The sequence below is a fragment of the Anastrepha ludens genome, chromosome 6 (assembly GCF_028408465.1).
Source record: "Anastrepha ludens isolate Willacy chromosome 6, idAnaLude1.1, whole genome shotgun sequence".
Taxonomy (NCBI): Eukaryota; Metazoa; Arthropoda; class Insecta; order Diptera; family Tephritidae; genus Anastrepha; species Anastrepha ludens.
In genome coordinates, this window is record NC_071502.1 from 94,061,312 (window position 1) to 94,082,771 (window position 21,460).

General features: G+C 30.5%; 1 protein-coding gene across 3 annotated transcripts in view; it reads left to right on the forward strand.

The window, feature by feature from the left end:
• The window catches only part of LOC128866493 (probable phospholipid-transporting ATPase IA), a 145,138-nt gene extending 125,307 nt beyond the window's left edge, over nt 1–19,831 (forward strand). The window contains exons 14-15 of one of the 3 annotated variants that reach the window (XM_054107295.1): nt 2,111–2,142; nt 18,590–19,831. In XM_054107295.1, the coding sequence (XP_053963270.1) occupies nt 2,111–2,142; nt 18,590–18,687 (130 nt within the window). In that variant the 3' untranslated portion in view covers nt 18,688–19,831. Of the gene's footprint in view, nt 1–2,110; nt 2,143–11,104; nt 11,188–18,589 lie in introns of all 3 variants that reach the window. The other 2 variants (XM_054107294.1, XM_054107296.1) reach the window with 2 other exon arrangements.
• Nucleotides 19,832–21,460: the final 1,629 nt, after the last annotated feature.

Sequence of the window (21,460 nt, forward strand, 5' to 3'; positions counted from 1 at the left end):
AAGCTCCTGAAATCGATTACGGCGATTCATCTTCATTTTCGAAGAAATATGGACCGATAACTCTAGTAGCTATAACAGCGCACCAAACAGTACATTTAGATGGGTGCAACTGATGTTGGTGTGTTGCCCTTGGATTTTCAGAGCCCCACAATCTACAGTTTTGTTTGTTGACATAACCATTTAAATGGAAATGCGCTTCATCCGACACCAAAACATTATTTAAAAAATCATCATGTGGCTAGTTGTGTAAAACGAATAGCGTATTGTAGTCGTTGTTGGTGGTCTTGCGGTAGGGTTCCATAATAAATTTCCAACAATTCAATTATAACCTACCAAAAGAGAAAAATAAATATGTCAAAAAATAAAAAAAAGTAATTTGTGCTTAACATTAGTAGGTCTTATTTGGCCCAAACTGTATAATTAATATAAATATAAATATAAATATAAATATAAATTTAAATATAAATATAAATAATAAAAATTCAAAAATAACTTTTTATAAAATCTTTACATAAAAATTATTTAATCAAGGCAAAAGTGATAATAAAAAAATTTAAGTAATATATTTTTTATAAAACTATGGTTTAAATATGAATTACTGAATATCTGACCAAAGGCCGATTTTCTTTACTTTTGATATAATAATTTATATACTAAAAAGACAAAATGAAAAATAAATTGAAAAAAACATATTAGTTTTCGAAAACGTAATGAAATATAATTGTAAAAAACTTCCGCATCTTTGCCCTCCCGTATTTAGAAAACAAGTTTTATACGTATAACTTATTTTAAAGATTTATCCCAGAGAAGGAAAGAAATACGAATTGGATACAGAGAACATTTTCTCCTTTACAAATATCAGCTTTGGTTTTTTCTTTTGTTTGTTTTGTTTAGAAAAATTTGAAAAACCGAACAGAGAACATTTTCTCGTTTACAAATATGAGCTTCGGTTTGGTTTTTCATTTGTTTGATTTGTAAGAAAATAAAATTATTAGTTAAAAAAAGAAATTTGCTAAAAATTTAAATATATGTACATATAAGTAGATATAACTGAGTCATACATCTCTTATTAGCTGTTTAGCCGAGCTCTTTCTCCTACATATACATATGTATGTGGTGTGCCTATTGATGTTGTTGCACAAATGAACCCACAGTTTTCAGCCGCCGCCGAACGGCAGATGGCTTTCTATGAGTAACCGTTTCATCCACAAATATTCTCGGAAGTTTGCCTTTGGTTGCTGAGAGATGAGAGGCAATAGAAACAACTGTTTCTATCATTTGGTGTTTCATGTCCACCCGGGCTCTACCGAGTAGTTGTCCCACACAAACCCATTCGGTTACTGCGGTCGAAAAACTCGCATGGGAGCCTCAAATTTTACCTCATCGGAGTACTGCTTTCTTATACGGGTATTTTCGACATCCAATACGTATACTCTCATTTCGCTCACTTTTTAGTGCCGATCGAGCGTTAATAGTAGTCTACTTATATGGGTACTCAGATTTCACGCGCTCTAAATAACACTAACACAAATTTAAATTCTTATTTATTTTCATATTTCTTGTGCTGGGATCGCACTGATTTTTAAAAATGCACCTTAATAGAATTTTTGTTGTTGTTTTAGGAATTTGCTAATGTAATATATTTGTATATGAGAAACTGATTTGTAAAAATGTGCGTTATAGAATATTTTTGTTTTTAAGAATCTACTAATGTTTTTATATAAAAAGAACGGCAACTGCAATTTGTTGTTTATTCAAATGTTTAGTTTTGCAACTTATTTTTAGCACGTTTGTGTAAATGTAGCCCCTGTAAAATTTTAATTTTCTTTTCTAGCTAAAAAGTTATGTTAGAATAAATTTTTGGAATGTTTTGCTATTTCTTACACAAATTATGTATGTAGTTACCTGTTGTTTGCACCAGCAAGACTTTTTTCTTAAAATTAGATCCACCAAGAAACTCAATAACACTAAAATTAACACCCACAATAACCAATAAGCAATAATTGACAATAAAAAGAATTTAAACAACGTAAATACTTAAAAAAATAAACACAAAAATAACAAATTTAAATATTCTAAAAAATTTGCAAATATTTTGGCATCATTGCAGCACAATGTATGCACTGGGATCGATAGTTCGGTGTAAGTAAATCAATAATTAAAAAAAAATCAAAAAACCAAAAAAATCAAATGAGTAGCTAAATATACCAAAAAAAAAAAGAAAACAAAAATTCAATCGAACACTTAACTGCACAATTCACATCATTTCAATGGCGGTCATCTCACTTAATTACTGCTTATCAAATTACACACATTGGTAATCATTCCAAAATATGTCACAAATAAGACAACAACAAAAACAAAACAACTCACTACTACCACTCAACACATTAAATGCTCAAATACTGAGAAAATACCCAAATTATCCAATTTTCAAATTAGCTGCATATGGAATGCAAGACTTTGCTAAAAAAAGTCTACAATCAATGGGACAAAATGACACAGAAAATTGCTGTTGCAAGTGGACATTGTGAGTTACCACACGACTCGGTTGACTGATTGACCATGAACGCACTAAATCTAACATAGAGTAAAAAGCGGCAAAAAAAAAAAAAAAAATAATAAAATAAAAAATAAAACTACCAACAAGTGCAAGTGCACTGAATTGTATTAAATGAATGAATGAAAATGTCGCAAGTGGAGGCAATTACATATGCGATAGCGCAAACAAAACGCATCAGCGCATATACGATACTTTTTCTAGCCTCACATACACACATACATGAATGTATATGGGCACACTATTCTGGCAAATGGATGGTCAACAACTCCCCAGCTTAGTTTGTGTACATGTAGGTGTGTTTGTTGTAAATAACAGCACTGCTGTAGGGCACGTTCTCTCCCCTGGGGAGGCGCGATTGAAATCTGCATTTCTACAGCAAAACAACAATCAAGTGCATTGCAATCGTCAGCAATCTATCGCAGAGCCAATCATTGTTAACATAAATCAATGGACACACGTACATGCATACTTGCGTTTATAGTACATATACGAGTATGCATACAAATCCACACACACATGCATTCATGTCTGTGAAAAAACAGAGTAGATTTTTATTAAGATTGCTTGGAGCTGCCTTGTGGAACATAAAAATGCTTTCCGCTTAACAGTCTATCTAAAATGTATTTTGAAAAGCACACACGTACATATACACAAACAAATGCATATCGGCATATTTACATACGAGTCTACATACCTTAATAGATATACCGGAAAATACCGTACAACATGAAAACAATGTAATTTAAAAATGCATTAGTGCAGTTAGCTCCCTTGAGATTTATTTTCGAAATTGTCCATTTCTGTGAGTAGTTTAGCAAAGTAATTATTAAAATTTAGTATTTTCGTAAACTACTCATTTGATCCTTAAGGATTAGATACAAAGTATTTTAGTATATTTACTTTAGTCACATTTTATATTGTTGGTGTTGTTGCTAGCACATTGTAGACTGTGTTGACAAAGTAAATGACCTTGTGATGCACCGTCTTTTATTTATGATATAATGAAAATATCTTTTTAAAGGCATGCCAAAGGCATGTGAGTGTGAAACGAGGGCAGCTCTGAATCTTTTCTTTATGAAATACCAGATCAGGACTGCGTTTTAAAATGCGTAATTTATAACAATAATAAAAATACATTTTACATATTGCGGAAGAAAAAATAATTAAAATTTAGGAAAGCAAAAAATCGTTTTTAAGAAGTTATACTTGAAGATAATATTAGGCTTCTTTCCATCTGTGGCTAAAATATATATGTAGAATAATGATCAGGCTTTTTGATGTCAAAGCAAGATACTGCTATTCCTTTGACCAACGCCAAGACTAACATTAAATGATATAATAAAATTTTATTATATCATAAATAGCTTAAATTAAAATAAAGCGTTTTTCAAAAGACACTTCTAGATGCTAATTTAAAATAAATTAAATTAATTAAACAGAATTATGATATAAATTTTATTTTATTGGGTATGGGAATAAGTTTCCGCCCTCGTAAAAGAGCTATCGCTGCTGAAACAATTTTTGTGTTCGCTTTAGTAATCTACTGGTGATTTGAAAGTGTGTATGTGAGGTCTGGATCGCACTAGTTGACATTCGTTTGTAGCATAAAGATCCTTTTTATCTGACGTCAAAAATTACTACGTTCGTCCTGAAAAAACAGCATTTGCGTGAAGTGGTGCTTCGTTATTACCTTTTAATGAAAAGTGCAGCTGAAACGTGTCGTATATTGATCAATATTTACGGTAATCACGCTCCATCAAATACAACTTTTAAAAAGTGGTCTGTACGCTTCCAAAATGGCAATTTCGATGAGTGATAGAGATCGCGTAGGGGCACCGAAAAAATTCAGAGATACTCAAGTACAACAATTATTGGATGAAGACACATGTCGAACCCTTGATGATATGTCTAAAGAGTTGGATGTTGACAGATCAACCGTCGGTAAACGTTTACACGCGATGGTAATGGTCCAGAAAGCAGCTAACTGCGGCACTCAGTGCCATAATTGAAGGAGAGGGATAAAGAAAGAAGTTTAGTGACGTGTGAGATGTTTCTTGAACGGCAGAAAAGAAAAGATTTTCTGCATCGCATCGTTACTGGCGACAACAATAAGCGTAGATAATGTTGAAGCCTGCTAGGTGAGCCAGCGAAAAGAAATATTCATGCTTCAAAGGTTATGTTGTGCATCTGGTGGGATCAGAAGGGTGTCATCTATTATGAACTCCTTAACCATCTGAAAACATTGCTGGCGATCTGGCGATCGTTACCGACTGCAGCTAATGCGTTTGAGTCGCGCACTCAAAGTAAAAAGGAAATGGTGAGCGGTTCACTTCTTACGAGAGCATCGCGAACTGGCTCAATGAATTGATCAAGTCAAAAGAACTCCAATTTTTCGTCAGAGGAATCCGTAAGCTGCCCGAAAGGTGGAGTAAAGTTGTGACTTCCAATAGCACATACTTCAGATAATGTCATGTATTATTTAATTGTTTAAATAATTTGTAACTTTGGCTAAGAAAGAACGGACACTTATTGCCATATCCAATATTTTAAAATTTATGTCAAAGTATTTCGGAAAATGTTGAGATTTACGTGAGCTGGATCGTTTCGAATATAAAATTGAAAACGGAGAATTTTATGTACTTTATAAATAATTTGTTTTTAATGGTTTCTCCAAAGAATTACCTCAGTAGATAGAAGAGGTTAAATTTAAAAGGTTTGCATAAAAATTAATTAGAGAGATTTTTTGAGATACTTTCAAATCGGTAAATCGGTCCAGTTCAAGTAAATCTAAATATTTTTCTGAAATACTTTATCCAAGGTCTTAAAGTACAATAGATTTTATAATTCCGATGGAAAACCGGTATCGACTTTTTTGTCTGTGGAGTCATCCACCCTAATGCATTCCCATACTCACGTATGCTCGTTGTCGTGTTCACATATTTATGCAAATACTGACTGATCGGCTGATAATTTAATTAATTATTCGTTATTAATTATGCGCTCTTTATGTCTGAACCTATGTGCATATGTATACTATATATCCCCATCTTGAATGTATTATTATGTTATAAAGACCAAACAATTCGTATGCTGCATTTATGTGTTTTCATGAGAAATGTGGGTATATATCCGCGCAAGTCTAGTTGTTGGATTCTCTGTTGATTAATAGGTTTTTTAATTAATTGAAATATCTAAGTTTACATGAACTTCACAGTACGGCACTTAAAGAAACGGTGATGAAATCGAAGATACGTCGGTCTATCGACATTAGGATGGTAGAACATTTTTTTCTTCTTGATGCTATATACTAAATTTTTTGCTCTATAGCCAAAAGATCAGACACCTATTATTTTTACTTAATATTGTATTTACCCGTACGCCAATGCTTTGAAAAATATCATTGAATTTCTCTAAAAAAATGCACTTTTCCGTAAAATTGGTACAAAATTTGGTACATTTTTAAAGAAGCTATACATATAAACATTTTGTATAATGGTGCTCCACTGCGGGCTTAGATGGACGACGATTCAAATTTTGTTCACTCTATATACATATTATACAAGGTGGCGCAAAATTAATCACCCTATCGAAGAATTCATAATTTGTTCAAATGGCTTCGTACGTCAATCATATTTGACACTCGTGAGCTAGAGAGCTGCAGTATAAAAGCAGGCAAGGAATGGAGCTCGTAAATGTCGAAATAAGGATTAACATTACTAAAAAACTATTTTATTTTTGCATTTCATAAAAAGGGTAATCAAACACAAAATTGGATGATTAATTTTGCGCTACCTTATATAATACAATACATATTTCTTTTATTCCTCGATAGCAACACAAAAAAAAATGTTTTTTTATTTAGTTTAAAGTTATTCAAAAACAAAATGGGATGACTAATTTTGCGCCACCTCGTATAAATACATTTTTTTTATTCCTCGATAGCAATAAAAAAAATATTTTTTTTATTTAAAGTTGTTCGAAAACAAAATCGGATGACTAATTTTGCGCCACCTTACCTATATAATACATTTTTTTTTATTTCTCGATAATAATAAAAAAATACATATTTTTTTATTTAAAGTTATTCGAAAATAAAATTGGATGATTAATTTTGCGCCACCTTGTACTTACAAATTGATATAACTTATTCTTCCTCTTTTGATACCCAAAAAATATACTCCATACTTCATTTTAAAAAATAATAATGATAGAAACTTTTTTTTAGGGACCTTCATTTTATGTTAGCTCCAGCCACCTGTGTGCTTCGCAAAGTCCACCGACATATTTTTGATTATACGCCTCCGATGAGGGATGACGAACGTGTGATTCTGCATCAGGCGAAAGTTTGTTTGTTTGTTTTGTGTTTTTTTTTTTTTTGCTAACAGAAAATATTACCCTTTCACTTTCTTTTGCATACCGGTGGTGATATTTTTGATGCGGGCAGAAATCGTTCTGATAATAGAGTCACTCTTCGAAAACCCTTTCAGAGTTTACTTTTTTGCGCTAATGCCTCCTCTCAGTTTCAAAGGTTGAGGAGTTGATGCGTCTCTGATTTCTCCACTATTTACTAACACGAATTTCATTTGCGATTTTGTAAAGCAGGTTTTAGGACTTAGTAGAGCTTTAGGACGCAGTATTTGTATAAGGTGGCTCAAAATGACTCATCCATTTTCTTTTTTTTTTGATAAAAAAGAATGGAAATCTTTATTTTGACACCTCTCTCTCTCTCTCTTTGCCTTGCCCCTATTTGGGGTTGGCCCTCTTTGTCCTCATACGAAAGGTTCCTCTGTCCTGCGTCGGCACATCATCATTTACAAAAATTATAAATCTTCCGATAGGGAGATTATTTGTGCACCACCTTTTATTATATTAATTTGTCTTCCCGAGCAGATGTGCTGAAAAATGCTAGGTAATTTTTTTTAATATTTCCAAAAGCGGTGTATGAAAATATCGTTGTAAAATATCTCCGAAAATTCACTTCTACTTGTTTTAGATTTTTTAAACATGTTTTTTTAATTACACTATATTTTATAACAAAAGCATAGATTTCATCTGCTGTAAATCCTTGAAAGCCCTAATATTACTCTCAAATACCGTTCAAAATCTATAAAATATTTTACAAATAACTTCAAGAGCCACTCAATTAAACATACAAAATATATGTTCTATATAATTTTAATGTTTTTTTAGAAAATATATTTCACATTGAAATTGCATGAGCAACCCTAAATAATAATTATAAATTTAATAATTAAAATATTTGCATGTGTAGGGTTTTAAAGAAATAAATATTTATATATGTAATTGGTGAGTTAATTTTCTCATTATTTTTACTAATTCATAATTAATCCACTTATGTTTTTAAAAAATGTAATTATTTTTGTACTAATTTGCGTAGAACTGTTTGGAGTTAAAGTTGAAAAATTGCTTTCAATAGTCGAAGTAAATTTCTTTTATTTAAAAAGTAGAAATTTAGAATACCAGATTGTAAAGACAGTAAGTGAAACAAAAAACCGTATAGCTATTTTTGACAATGTATTTTTTATAAAGATGTTGTGCATATTTTAATAAAAGCAGCATAAATTAAAGCAGCGAAAGTTTGAAAAATTTGTACAATATAACAATCCCAAAAAATTATAAAAATTTCAAATATTTTGATAAACATTTTTTGTAGAATTTTTTCGGGTATGCAATTTTATATAATATGATTAAAATTCAAAGTTTACTAGTGGTAGACGAAAGTTGAATGAACTGCAAAACTGCATATCCGAAAAATTAAAAAGGTATGGTTAAAGTTTTGGGATTTCTTATTAAATTTTTTGTAGGCTTTGAAAATTTGTGTAAATTTGCCTCTTCGGAAGTTTTGTTTATTCTGCTTTTGTTAGAAGTTGAACAATATTTTTCTAATAAATTAACAAAACGCGCCCACTGTAAATGCCGTTAATTTTAAAAGTAGCATAAAATGTAAATTTTTAACATTTCTTCTTGGTATTTATGTAGTCCACATGGAAGATTCTTGAATAAGCACTGCAGAAATTGCTCTAAAAATTAGTTTTAGATACTTAAACTTAATAGCTGAATATTTTTGTTGCGTGAGTTGTTTAATTTGTTATCATCATAAGAAATTGTGAAAAATTATTTTTTTTTTTATTCTTAATTCGCGTTTTCTCCGAAAGATGTTGCCACTAATTTGATGAAAAATGTAAAAAAAAATTTAAAAAAAAAAGAATTTAAAAAAAAATTTTTTTCAAAACAAATTTAAATTTTTTAATAAAAAAAAATTAAAAAGTTTAAAACTAAAAAAAATTAAAAATTAAATTTATTCTTATTATTAAAAAAAAAGAATAAAAAAAGGTTAAATTTGTTTTGGGAAAATAAGGCATCAAATAGGTATGTACTTCATATACATTAATAAAAATTGAATGATTTATTTTTGTAACTTTGGGTAAGCGTTTTTATTTTGCAGCAAGAAATTACGCCATATTTGATGCCACAACAAAAATTAAAAAAAACTATGCTTTACAATTTTTGTTGAGTTAGTTTGAAAGAAATCCACAATTTGATGTTATTGTACATTTTTCTAAGAAAAAAATGGCTACTAATTCAATACCATGAAAAATGAACAAAAACAAAACCTCGCCACTTATTTAATGCCATAACAAAAATTAAAAAACAGGTTTCAAATTTTCGGTTAGTTTTTTTTTAAGGAAATGTCACTAATTTGGTATCATAACAAAAATTTAAAAAATCTAATTTTATAAAAAAAACAAAATAAAAAATTTTAATCACGTGTTTTTGTTTTTTAAATTGGTCTCTAATTTAATACCATGAAATATGAAAATAAGTAAAAAAATTTCACTATTTTGATACCATAATAAAGAAAAAAATTTAAAAAAAAATTATAACGCTTGTTTTTTCCCAAAAAAATTATGTCACTGCAAAAATTAAAAAAAAACATGGTTTAAAATTTTTGTGGAGTTTGTTTTAAAGAAATGCCAACAATTTGGTGCCATTTTTTCTAAGAAAAAATAAAAAAAAAAAATATTAAAAAAAAAGTTACTAATATTTTCCCTAAGAAAATATAAAAAAAGTTTCTAAATTTTTTTCTACTAATTCGTAATTCGTAAGATAATTACTAATTCGTTCCCTAAAAAAGAAAAAAAAAGCGTGTTCATAAGAAAAACTGGTCACTAATTTGATACCAAAACAAAAATTAAAAAAAAAATAATGGTGCCAAATTCTTGATGATTTTGTTTTTAAGAAATGCCACCAATTTTTTATACTAACAAAAACTGAAAACCGATCCTATTTTATAAAAAAGAACTAAAAAATTTTTGTTACGCGTTTTTTGGTAGCAAAAAATGACCACTAAAGCAAAAAAAGCCAAAAAATTGAATTTAATAAAACATATATTAGTTTTTTCTTTATTTTTGTGGCGTGTTCCTCAGAAAAGCTAACTATTTTAACACCAAGGCAAAAATAAAAAAAAATAATGGTTTCAAATTCTTGCTAATTTTTTTTTTCAGGAAATACCACCAATTTGTTATCATAACAAAAATTGAAACAAAAATTTAATTTTACAAAACAATATTAAACAAATCTAGTGACGCATTTTTTTAGCAAGAAATAGTCACTAATTTGATTCGATTAGATAAAAATTAAAAAAAAAACAAAATTTATTTTATAAAGTAACGTTCAAAACATTTTTATGGCATGTTCTTTCAGAAAAACGTTGTTACTCATTTGATACCATTACAAAAACTTACAAAACCAAACATGTCACATTTTCAGTTAGCTTTAAAAACTAAAAATAATTTTAGCTTTGTGAAAAAATAAGAATTAATTTTCTTGTCGGACATTTTTTTAATTTGATACCATTACCAAAACTTAAAAAACAGAAAGGGATTTTAAATTGTTGGGAAGTTTTTTTTAACAAAGAAACACCCACCGATTTGATACCATTACAAAAGGTGAGAAAAGAATTTAAAATATAAAATAAATATCTCAAATTTTTTAATGAGTTTTTGTTTTTTTTCAATAGAAAACATTCCCACTATGCAACTTTTAAACTTACCGGCATGTATGTATGAGTGTAATACCTTAAAATACATATATGTATGTATGTAGTTAGATACAATTAAATTGCATTTATTTGATGTTTTGCTAAACCAAAAACAATATTGAAGAGCATTTATTAACTCATAATTTCTGGAAACGGTGTCACTTTTTGTTCGAAACACTTGAAACGAAAACTAATTACCTCAATTGGACACTATGGCTGACAATTCAAAATTAAATTGAAGTGTTTATTTATTGAAAATTAACCAAACCAACAGAAATAAAACAACCTGAAAACCTGATCAATTTTCCTTTAACTAACAAAAAAAGCCTTGTTAATTTCGTAAACTTTTTTCCCTCACCATTTGTTTTACCACATAATCAACAACAATCAACTGCCCGCTTTATATTTTCAAAAATATACGAAACTCCAAAATTTATCAAAAAAAAAAAAAAATAATAATAAAAAACAAACAACTGCAGACTCAGTGAAACTGCAAGGCTGCTGCGTAGCGTCTTTACACGTCGTGCCAATACCAGAGTCGAAACGGAACTAGAATTGTCGCGTGAGTACAAATTCACTAAAACCTATGAAAAAATGAAAATAAAAATATTTATGGTATACTCGTATGTGCAAAGTGATGCAGTGGGTCTGCGAAGGATGATAGGTGTACACTTGGTAATTTAGGATAGCCACAGAGGGAAACAAACATAGGTATACCACATATCCATATACACACCTAAGTGTAAGTAATATGCAGGGGTGCGTGTGTAGCTGGTGGTAGACTGCTTGTAAGGGGAAAAGTACTTAGTGCACAAATATAATAAAGATAACAAGCGTACAAATAATAAATAATTTGCAATAACAGACCAAGTAGAAGGTACCAATAATATCCTATAGTAAATAAAAAAAAAACAATAATGACAAGTAATAAAAGCAAAAAAAAGCAAAAAAGTAAAAAAAAACAATAGCAAGTAATAAATAAATATTCGATTAAAGAATTGACCCGTCAGTGTGATTGTGTAATTTTTTTTACTCGTTTCAGTATACTTGAACCTACAAATGAAGAGGCTCCAAAATAAAATAAATATTTTAGTACTTCGAATTACGTTTTGCGTTTATTTCATAACTGGTTTTCGTACAGAAATTATTTGGGAAACTTACTCTGAAATAAGTAATGACAATTACTTTCTACCGGAACTCGTTTTGAAACTTCATTTTGAGGCTTAAGTGCATTAATTACACTTAGCACACGATTTCTGAATTTGATTTTGAGTTGAACGTGATACAATATTTTTTAGTTCCACAGAACATAATTTCGCGCCTATTTCGGAACTACAATTCATCTAAAGGGTGGTTAAGTTTCAAGGGCCGGTGTTGATTTTGAATAAAATAAAATTTTTTTAGGAAAGTATTGTCATTTCTCCTTATTATGATAATACTGGTATAGCTCAATTCCGTATGGAACAAAATATCGGCCAAATAGCCGTCGCGGTCTCGGCGGCACACTTCCATTCGATGATCCAAATTTTCGATGACGCTGAGGCATAATTGAGGTTCTATGCCGTTAATGTGCCAAATTATCTCATCCTTTAGCTCTTGAATTGTTGCTGGCTTATCGACGAACACCTTTTCTTTTTTTCGGCAATCACTCTTGGATTATCATTCGCCCAAATGTGGCAATTCTGCTTATTGACGAGTCCACTGAGGTGAAAATATGCCTCATCACTGAAGATGATTTGCATTTTGATTTGAACGCCCGTTTTCATAATAAACCTGAATAACTTTAACGCATTGCTCGATTATTTATCTTTCCATGGTTCAAATTGAATTAGTCTGAAATTGAAAAATGTCAAATGAAATGCAGAAAAAAACTTGACGTTTAGGTGTGGTTCACATTCAACATCGACCCTTTATATTCGGCTTCGGATGACGTTAAAATGCCCATACTTTAGGATTGTCAATTGCGTTTCACAATTAATTAAATATATTTCAAAACAGTCAGTTATAGCTCAAAATCTCTTAGACGTATTTCAGAAAGCATCAAATGTACTTCGGAAATCATGAAAAATATTTCAGGGTTGTCAATTGTATATCAGAATTCATTAAATATATTTCATAATAGCCAGTTCTGTCTCACAATTCATTAGGCGTATTTCAGATACAGGTAAAAGATACTTCAGAATGGTCAATTGTATTTCAGAACTCATTAAATATATTTCGGAATACTCAGTTATGCCTAAAAATCCATTGGACGTATTTCAGGAAGCATCAAAAGTATTTCAGAAAGCATAAAACATACTTGAGAGTTGTCAATTGTATATCAGATTTCATTAAATATATTTCAGAATAGCCAGTTATACCTCAAAATTCAAAAGGCGTATTTCAGAATCTATCAAATGTATTTCAAAAACCTTTAAACATACTTCAGAGTTATCAGCTGTATTTCGGAATGCGTAAATAAATAAAATAAAACCCATATGACATATTTCAGAAAGTTTTAAATATACTTTAGAAGGTATCTAATCCAGGCACTATTATTTTAAAATTTAAAAATATTCCCAAGTACATTTAACATGCAAGCTACTCATCCTTGAAGAAATTGTAAAGAAAGCAAACGAAAGATGACGTAATGAAGCCACCTGCAAAATCGCCCCTCAACTGTGGCCGACTTTAACCCTTTCGGTACGGAAAGCCGCTAACGGAAATACAAATTATTTTATATGTTTAATAGTTGCAATGGGTGAAATAAAAGTCTTTTGTCCCATCAAGAAGAGATAATCTCGCACCTACTGTGCCACTGTTCTGCTCTATCCAGACACAGGTTTACTATTCTGGGTGAACAATTTTTTGATGAGTTGGAAGATCTCAGTTCTACAGAAGTCAGAGATATTTTAAAATTTTTGAAAAGCACACACTGGTTTTAGGAGGGATAGGGACAAGCTTCTCACGCGGCATCACAATGGGCTATAAGCCTGAGTGTGTCTCACAGGACAACCACTTCAACCTAACCTAACCTAACCTACATTTAACATCTTCTAAAGCAAATTTCAGGCTCTCTGACGTACATTTGATACTTTCTGAAATATATTTAATACTTTCTGAAGTACATTTGAACAGTGTTAAGTATAGTTAACGCATTCTGAAGTATATTTAAAGATAATCGACACGGTAAAAAAATCTGCGGATACCTTCTTGGAATAGTTTTTGAATGTAGCTCGAAATTTAATTTAGACAAAATTTAAAATTAAGCAGAAGTTTCTTTATTATTCTCAAAATCCGGTTTCGAATCTCTTGCCTCTGTATTAAATGACTCTATTACAACATGACTCTGATACAAAGTAAGAGAAATAACACTGTGCAAACTGAAAATTGAGCAAATTCGATTTTAATAGGTGATTTTAATTAATTTGAACATTAGTAGAAAGTTAGCTAAACATTTAACTCAATTGTGCAGCAGTGAAAGAGAATATAATGAGGGCAAAATTTAGTAATATGCCAGTTGATTGAAACTCAGCTTGTTTTGAAGGTTGTGCACACAGTTCAACTTCAATTCAATTTTTCATCTCACGGAAGTCTATCACACTTCAAAAGTCAAGTCTACAGAGCAAATCAAAGACCAGTTCCGTGTGATAAGTGATTTTGATGAAATGGCAGCATATGAATACATTTTCAGAAACAAGATGTGATTTATGATTTTTCTAGCATTTTAAATAAACTTCGATCTCTATAAGTCGCCACAAAACAACATTCGAACACAACTTTTACTATTATTGATAAATTATTTATTTGGAGATATTTGTATATAATATTTCAGCAAACAAAAAAAATCTATGTATTTAAGGACATCCCTAATATTATCTATATTCTAGGAGCACAAGGGGCAAGATTGGTTCAATGAGATATCTTTGTTTCTACTCATATAGTGCACCCATCTTAATCTCTTTGGTTTGTTTTTGTTTGTGTAACCATTTCATGTACCACTAATGACCCTTTGCCGTGATTCTTTAAGCAGCCTTTCATGCCAATGTCTGTGACATAGAAAGCACAGGTTCACGGATTTTTTTCTCATAAATTATGCATTTATCAATTTCACTAACTACGATTATTAGTCAGCCAACCATTTACGAATGTTGCTAATTAGGGTTTTCCACTTCTGACTGCTTATAAAAAATCGCCTTCAGTGTAGTTCACATTTCCACACGGTTAATGTGTATGTCACTACCACAACTTTTACTAAGATTTCAGGAAAGTTGAAACAGCACAAAAGTGAAATAAATATAAACAACGCAAGCGGCTTAGGATTTTTATTGAAGCAATTTTTATTGAAACAAAGCATTAAGTTTCCATTAAAATTATTATTAAAAAGGCCCCCTTCCAACTCTCTTCTTCAAAGCCAACGCATTTTTTATTTAGTTTTATGAATTCAGCAGTCGCTGTAGAGTGGTTTTGTGGCGCTATCGGGAAATTTGTCCATCCCAGTAGTTGATAATGTATTTTTGTATGGTATTCAGGTGCACTAGTAGTTCTTAAACGAGAAAGGAAGGGTAAAGTTAGACCGAATCCTACACAAATCCGGAATAGGGCAGACATACGTGTCTCCACTTCGAATGAGGCTGTTTTTAACAAGCAGGGTATTCTCTCCTTATTAAAAACTGATATTAGGTATACTCGTTACTACTGCGAGTCTGATGCGAAGAGTTCTGGTGTTGAAGTAACATACTGGTATATACAAAAATAATTCATAAGCTCGTTGAGAATTGCTGGCATGCAAGAAATTCAAATGAATCAAAAGCATAAGTCACAAAAAGCTAGACTTAGAAAAACTTTATATATCTCTGTTATTTCTGCAACCGCTTCAGGTACGAATAGCTGTAAGTTTTGCCTGCCTGTGCATAAAACTTGGGTAAGGAAAAGCACAAAATGTGTGGAGAAATTGATTTATAAACTAATATTTGAGAAAAGTTTCATGCGGCCTATTCAAACTTTAGTTGGTTATAAACATTTTAACGCAAATAAAGCAAAATAAATTTGAGTAAAATATAAGGAAAATATACATACATCGAACTCAAGAAAGGGAGGTGGTCAGAAAATTATACAATATATTCTACACAATTCAACAGAAAACTGTTCAGCAGTTTTTACAATTATAATATAGTTCATCGAAATTCTTTTCTTATAGTTTTGAGTCGTTCGCGTACAAGACCTTCATTGTAATCGAAAAAAAAAAAATTATATATTTAATCTTTCACTCTTCTCTTCGCTCTACAAAGAGTTAACACAGACAGTCTAGTCGTTTGCTTATGATAGCTTCTTTTGAGTGAAAGCGTGTTAATATCAATGAGCTTTCTCTCGCCCAAAAAAGCTTTCATATGCAAACATATAAAAGAGTGATACTGAAAGCTACATATTTGTGGAGTGAAAGCGAGGACAAAGCTTTCACTGACAGCGTGAAAAATGTATGAAGCTTTTCAGAGCCAAGAAAACGCAATACAAGCAAAACCAAAAAACTTTATTTTCAGAAGGGAAAGTGACCATTATGCTTTGTAGATCTTGCAAAATTATAATATTTATTCACACTAAAAAACTATTAGGTGCGGAACTAAGTTCTCGCTGTTTTTTGATGAGAATACAACTTTATTCTGAAAAATGGTTACAAGTGAATCATTGAAAGTATTGCCCATCGCTGGCTACTACTTTCCCCCATCTTTCTGGTAAATCTCGTATACCGTCGTGGTAGAACTGTTCATCTTTTGAGACTATCCACGGATCAAGCTATTTTTGATGTCTTCATATGAATGGAACAGCTGGTCAGCTAGACCATGTGCCATGTGGAGAATATGGTGGGTGGGGTAGGATTTCCCATTTCAGTATTTCCAGGTAGGTTTTAACGGGTTTGGCAACGTGAGGCCGAGCGTTGTCATGCTGTAGAATCACTCTTTCATGCCTCTCCGCGTATTGCGGCCACTTCTCGCGCAGTGCTCGGCTCAATTGCATCAATTGAAGTCGATACCGATCCCCAGTGATGGTCTCGCTTGGTTTTAACAGTTCATAATAAATAACACCAACTTGGTCCCAACAAATGCATAGCATAACCTTCGCGGCGTAGAAGCATGAACGGGCAGTCCCCATGACTTTCTTTTCGTTGGATTGCTTTTTTTCGAATGAAAGAGGAAAATTAACACTTCTCGCAAATGAAGATTATTCGGCACAAAATCAGATATTTTCACAAAACCAAAAGTATTTATACCAAAACAAAATCACTAATGCGTCGAAGCAGTTCGATTATCATATGTCTAAGCTTGGTTTATGACGTTTAGGTTATGTTAAAACCGACTAGCACACACTGCTGGCGGCATCTATTGACAAACAGCGGGAACTTAGTTGCGCACCCAATATATTTTTTGATTCAATGCCAATTGTTATCGAAAAAAATTTAGAGGTGTCTAGATGAAGGAATTTGTATAAGATAGTTTAATTTTAACTTTGATTGAAGAAATCTTATGAGTCTTAGTCGTTGTTCTCAGTCTCTATAACGAAACTATTGAAAGTACATCGTCTGTGTTTTTAGAAAATTTAAAACAACTGAATTTTTAGTGTCACACAGAAAACTACACAAGTACCACATTAAAAATAATCTTATATCTCATAATCATTTTATCATAAGCTCACAATCAACATTAATCATGGTCAAACATCGAAAGCACAAGACACTCTACTTGAATATAATATAACGATTTATAATTTGATTTAGTCGATTCCAAAGAATTTTTAAATAAAAACATAATCATCAAATATTTTTTTTAACTATGAAAGCTTCTATCTACTAAGTGAAAGCTCATAAGCGAAAGCTCCACTTCATTTCTAATTGAAATAAAAAGCAAAAAAAAAAATATTTGGTTCATGAAAGTTTAAATTAAGTGAAAGCTCCACTTCAATTCAAAACTAAACAGAAATCTAAAATAATAATTTAGTTATAAAAACTCAAACTAAGTGAAAGCTCCATTTAATTTCAATTCGAATTAAAAACCTGTAAAAAATATTTTGGTTATGAGAGCTTAAAATAAGTGAAAGCTCCACTTTATTTCAAATCGAAATAAAAAGCCAAAATAGTAATATAATTTAGTTATGAAAGCTCAAACTAAGCGAAAGCTCCACTTCATGACAAAACGTAACGAAAAGCCCAAAATAAAAACTTAGTTATAAAAGCTTAAACTAAGTCAAAGCTCCAATTGAATTCAAGCCGAACTGAAATCTAAAAATTATTATTGTGTTTGTTGTTACATCTTCACTGAATTATCTTTACAGAGTAGTAACATTTTTTTGTCTACATTCTTATTATTAGTGGGAGCTTTAACTCAGTGAAAGCTATACTAAATTTTAAGATAAATTATAACGTTTGAAATAATTAGAAGTGAAGAAATCGATTTAAATTTCTCTGTTCAAATGTTAGAACCTAAATTTCGTATGCTTTTGAGAAATTTTATATTTCAAGTGCTTGGAAATCGAATATAATATTTTCGAAAGCTTACAAATTTCATGAAAATTTAATTGAAAATTTGAATTTTTTAACTTTAAAACTTCTTTAGAACCTAAATTTTGTAAGTTTCATAGAAACTTGAATTTTTATGTTTTCGAAAATCAAATGAAACATTTTCGAACGCTTGCAAATTTCATGAAAATTTAATTGAAATGTTTAATTTTTTAACTTTAAAACTTCTTAGGAACCTAAATTTCGCAAATTTCAAAGAAAATTGAATTTTTATGTTTTCGAAAATCAAAGGAAACATTTTCGAACGCTTAAAAATTTCATGAAAATTTAATTGAAAATTGGAATTTTTTAACTTTAAAACTTCTTTGGTATCACTTTATACTAATTAGAAAATATAATGAAAACAGTTACTGATATTTCTTTTATTTCCTCTCTCTCCCTCTCTCTCTCTCTACCTTTAACCAAATACTTTTAGATGGTTACGCATTCTCACAAGAGGAAGGTGGTGCAGTTCCACAATCGGTCGTTATACGCGCATACGACACGAATTTACCGAAACCGGAGGGCAATTAAGCTAATACAGAGTATTTTGCATGCAATGCAAAAACAATTATGAAGCCTGGAAACAACTATGGAGCCTGGAAACAACTATGAAGCCTGGAGACACCTTTGAAGCCTGAAAACGGAGTCAATGTGAAGCTGACTCCTCACTGGATTAGAAGTAAAAGTGCATTGAAATATATTTGAGGAATGTGTAGATAAAAGTGAAGCAAAAGGAGGATTGTGGAAAGGATTTTCTTTAGCTAAATTCACGAATTAGGGGTGAATCGAAGCTAATGAACTATCTATAAAACTGTCTGAACAATAGCATGGAAATAATACAATAACACTTAAGTAGCCAACCAGTGAACTCCATTGACTAAACGAAGCATTAAAAATAACATCAAACACAAAAAAAAAAGAAAACGGAAATCGGATTTGATTCATCGTAAATAGTATGAAATTTAAATTGAATTTCCAGCATGGCATAGAATTTCGAACAGTGTTTCAGGAATAGGATAAAAGATATTGCACTTTTAGTTCCATGATTTTGCGGAATCCTCTACGAGAACTATTTACTTTGGATCAAATTTTTTTTTTCATCTCAAAACTACAAACCATAAATGGCCAAAATCTTCAAAACCAAACTACACGATTCGAGTACGAATATTAGGCGAAAAGTATGTTGGCGAAAAACCAACAAATTAATAAACTGAGAAAAAAATTTACATTTTATTAACAAAAAAAAAAGAAAACAATATTAATAATAAAAAAGTAACAAAAACAAAAAAAAATAATAATAATAAATAACAAAAACAAAAAAGGAAATAATAACAAAAACAAACAAATTTTTGGAGCTTTAAGTTTAATTGTAAAAAAAAACTTTAAATTCTATTTACATAGACTAAGCCAAAGATGAAGAACGCATTCTATTTGTATAAAGCAAAATTATTGTAAAGTGAAAACGTCTGCTAATGAAGGCGACCTTTAAAATGGCATTATTACTACTATTATTATTATTATGATCATTATTGTATGTATTATAAACTAATATTCAATACTCGACTTTTATTATTAACCTTAATATATAACTAGCCAATTGTTTTTCTCTTAATTTGTGTATAGTAAATCTATTTGTAAAAGAACAAAAACATAATAAATCACACATAAAGACATATTTCATAAATTCATGCACTAATATTGGGCAAAATACATGCGAGTATGTAAAGAAGTGCTGATATGAGAAATGAAAATTTTAAAATCCAGCTTTCTAAAGATGTTTCAGTGTAGTGGGAAGAGGTAAACGGAGGTATAAATAACAAATAAATATATAATATAATATAATAATATTAAATATAATATAAAATAAATTTTAGAATGAAATGTCAAAAAGAAAACTAAACAAGAAAAACTGTATGCGTAGAAGTTAACAAAAAACGGATTCACCATCCGGCAAATCGTATTCTGTAAGTCGAAGCAGCGATTCATCTGCTGCTGTGTCTCCGAATAGGTTAGCATACCTTCAGGATGAAATACAGAGCATTAAAGTTTTGAATATATTTTTTGTTTATTATTTATTTATTTTGAAGAAGTCAAGAAAACATAATTCATAAAAATCATAATAACTACTAAAACTAAAGAATAATGAAAATATTACATAATTAAATTACAAACAAACATTTCACTAACTACAATAAAAGATTGAGTTCAACAGTACAGAAATTGTTTCTTAGAAACTTAGAGAAATTTAGCAAGTTAGAATCGGAGATCTCATTAAAGTGACGAAGTGCACGTTCCATAGAAGAAATATAAAGGAGGAGCATTACGAAAAATTCTGGGAAATGTAAAAAATCAATAATTTGCAGCAGATGGGGCAACCAATGTCACCTTTAAGGGGAAGCGCCACTGTGAAGGGTAAAAAAATAGTCGATTTTTGGGAATTTTTTTATGTAAGTACGAATGATAATTGGAGGATAGAAGAAAAGGCAATTTATTATATATGTATTAAACTATGTTGATGTAAATTTTTATTAAAAAATATTGAAAATTGACAAATTTATGTAAAAAAAACGTAACGAGTTAAAAAAAAATGACGTCAGCTGGTGGCAGCGATACAGCAATGAATAATCATCTGAAATCAAAAACCCAAACAATTTATTAATCTACACAATAGTAGCTATCGTTGTACGTAGCCTAATTTATATATATATATTTTTTTTTTTACAAAATGGTGGTGATTTGAATTTCGATGTGTGTTTTCACCATTTTTTTTGATTTTCAACAGGCCCAAAAAAATAGTTATTTTCAAAATTTTGAAAATCGGATACGTATAACGATAACCAATGCGATAACAAAAATTTTGAAAAAAAGAAACTTAAAATCGGTTCATTAGTGTTCGAGAAATCGTTGCCACCGTATCAAAAAAAGTCGTTGCGAAAAAAAAGCGTTTGAAATAAAGCGCTACGGGGCCGAACCGACGGCGCTCACTTAAGTGCACATAGAATCGGGAATAAAGCGAGTTTCGCTTTAAAATTTTTAACACATTTTCTTGAGTAGTTATACTAACAATTTATGCACAAAAATCTATTTTTTTGAATTTTCACTGTGGCGTTCCCCTTAAAACATTACAAACAAACGAGAAAGCAAGAATCGATTCAAACTAATTGGGCAATCTTTATTTCTAATGTGAAGAAAAGTTGAAAAGTCAATTTGTTTGTTCGCAAGCAAGCGCAGGCAAATAATATTCGATTTGTGCAAGAAAACCCACAAAATATCAATAATTTAGAAACAAATTGTTTTTTTTTTT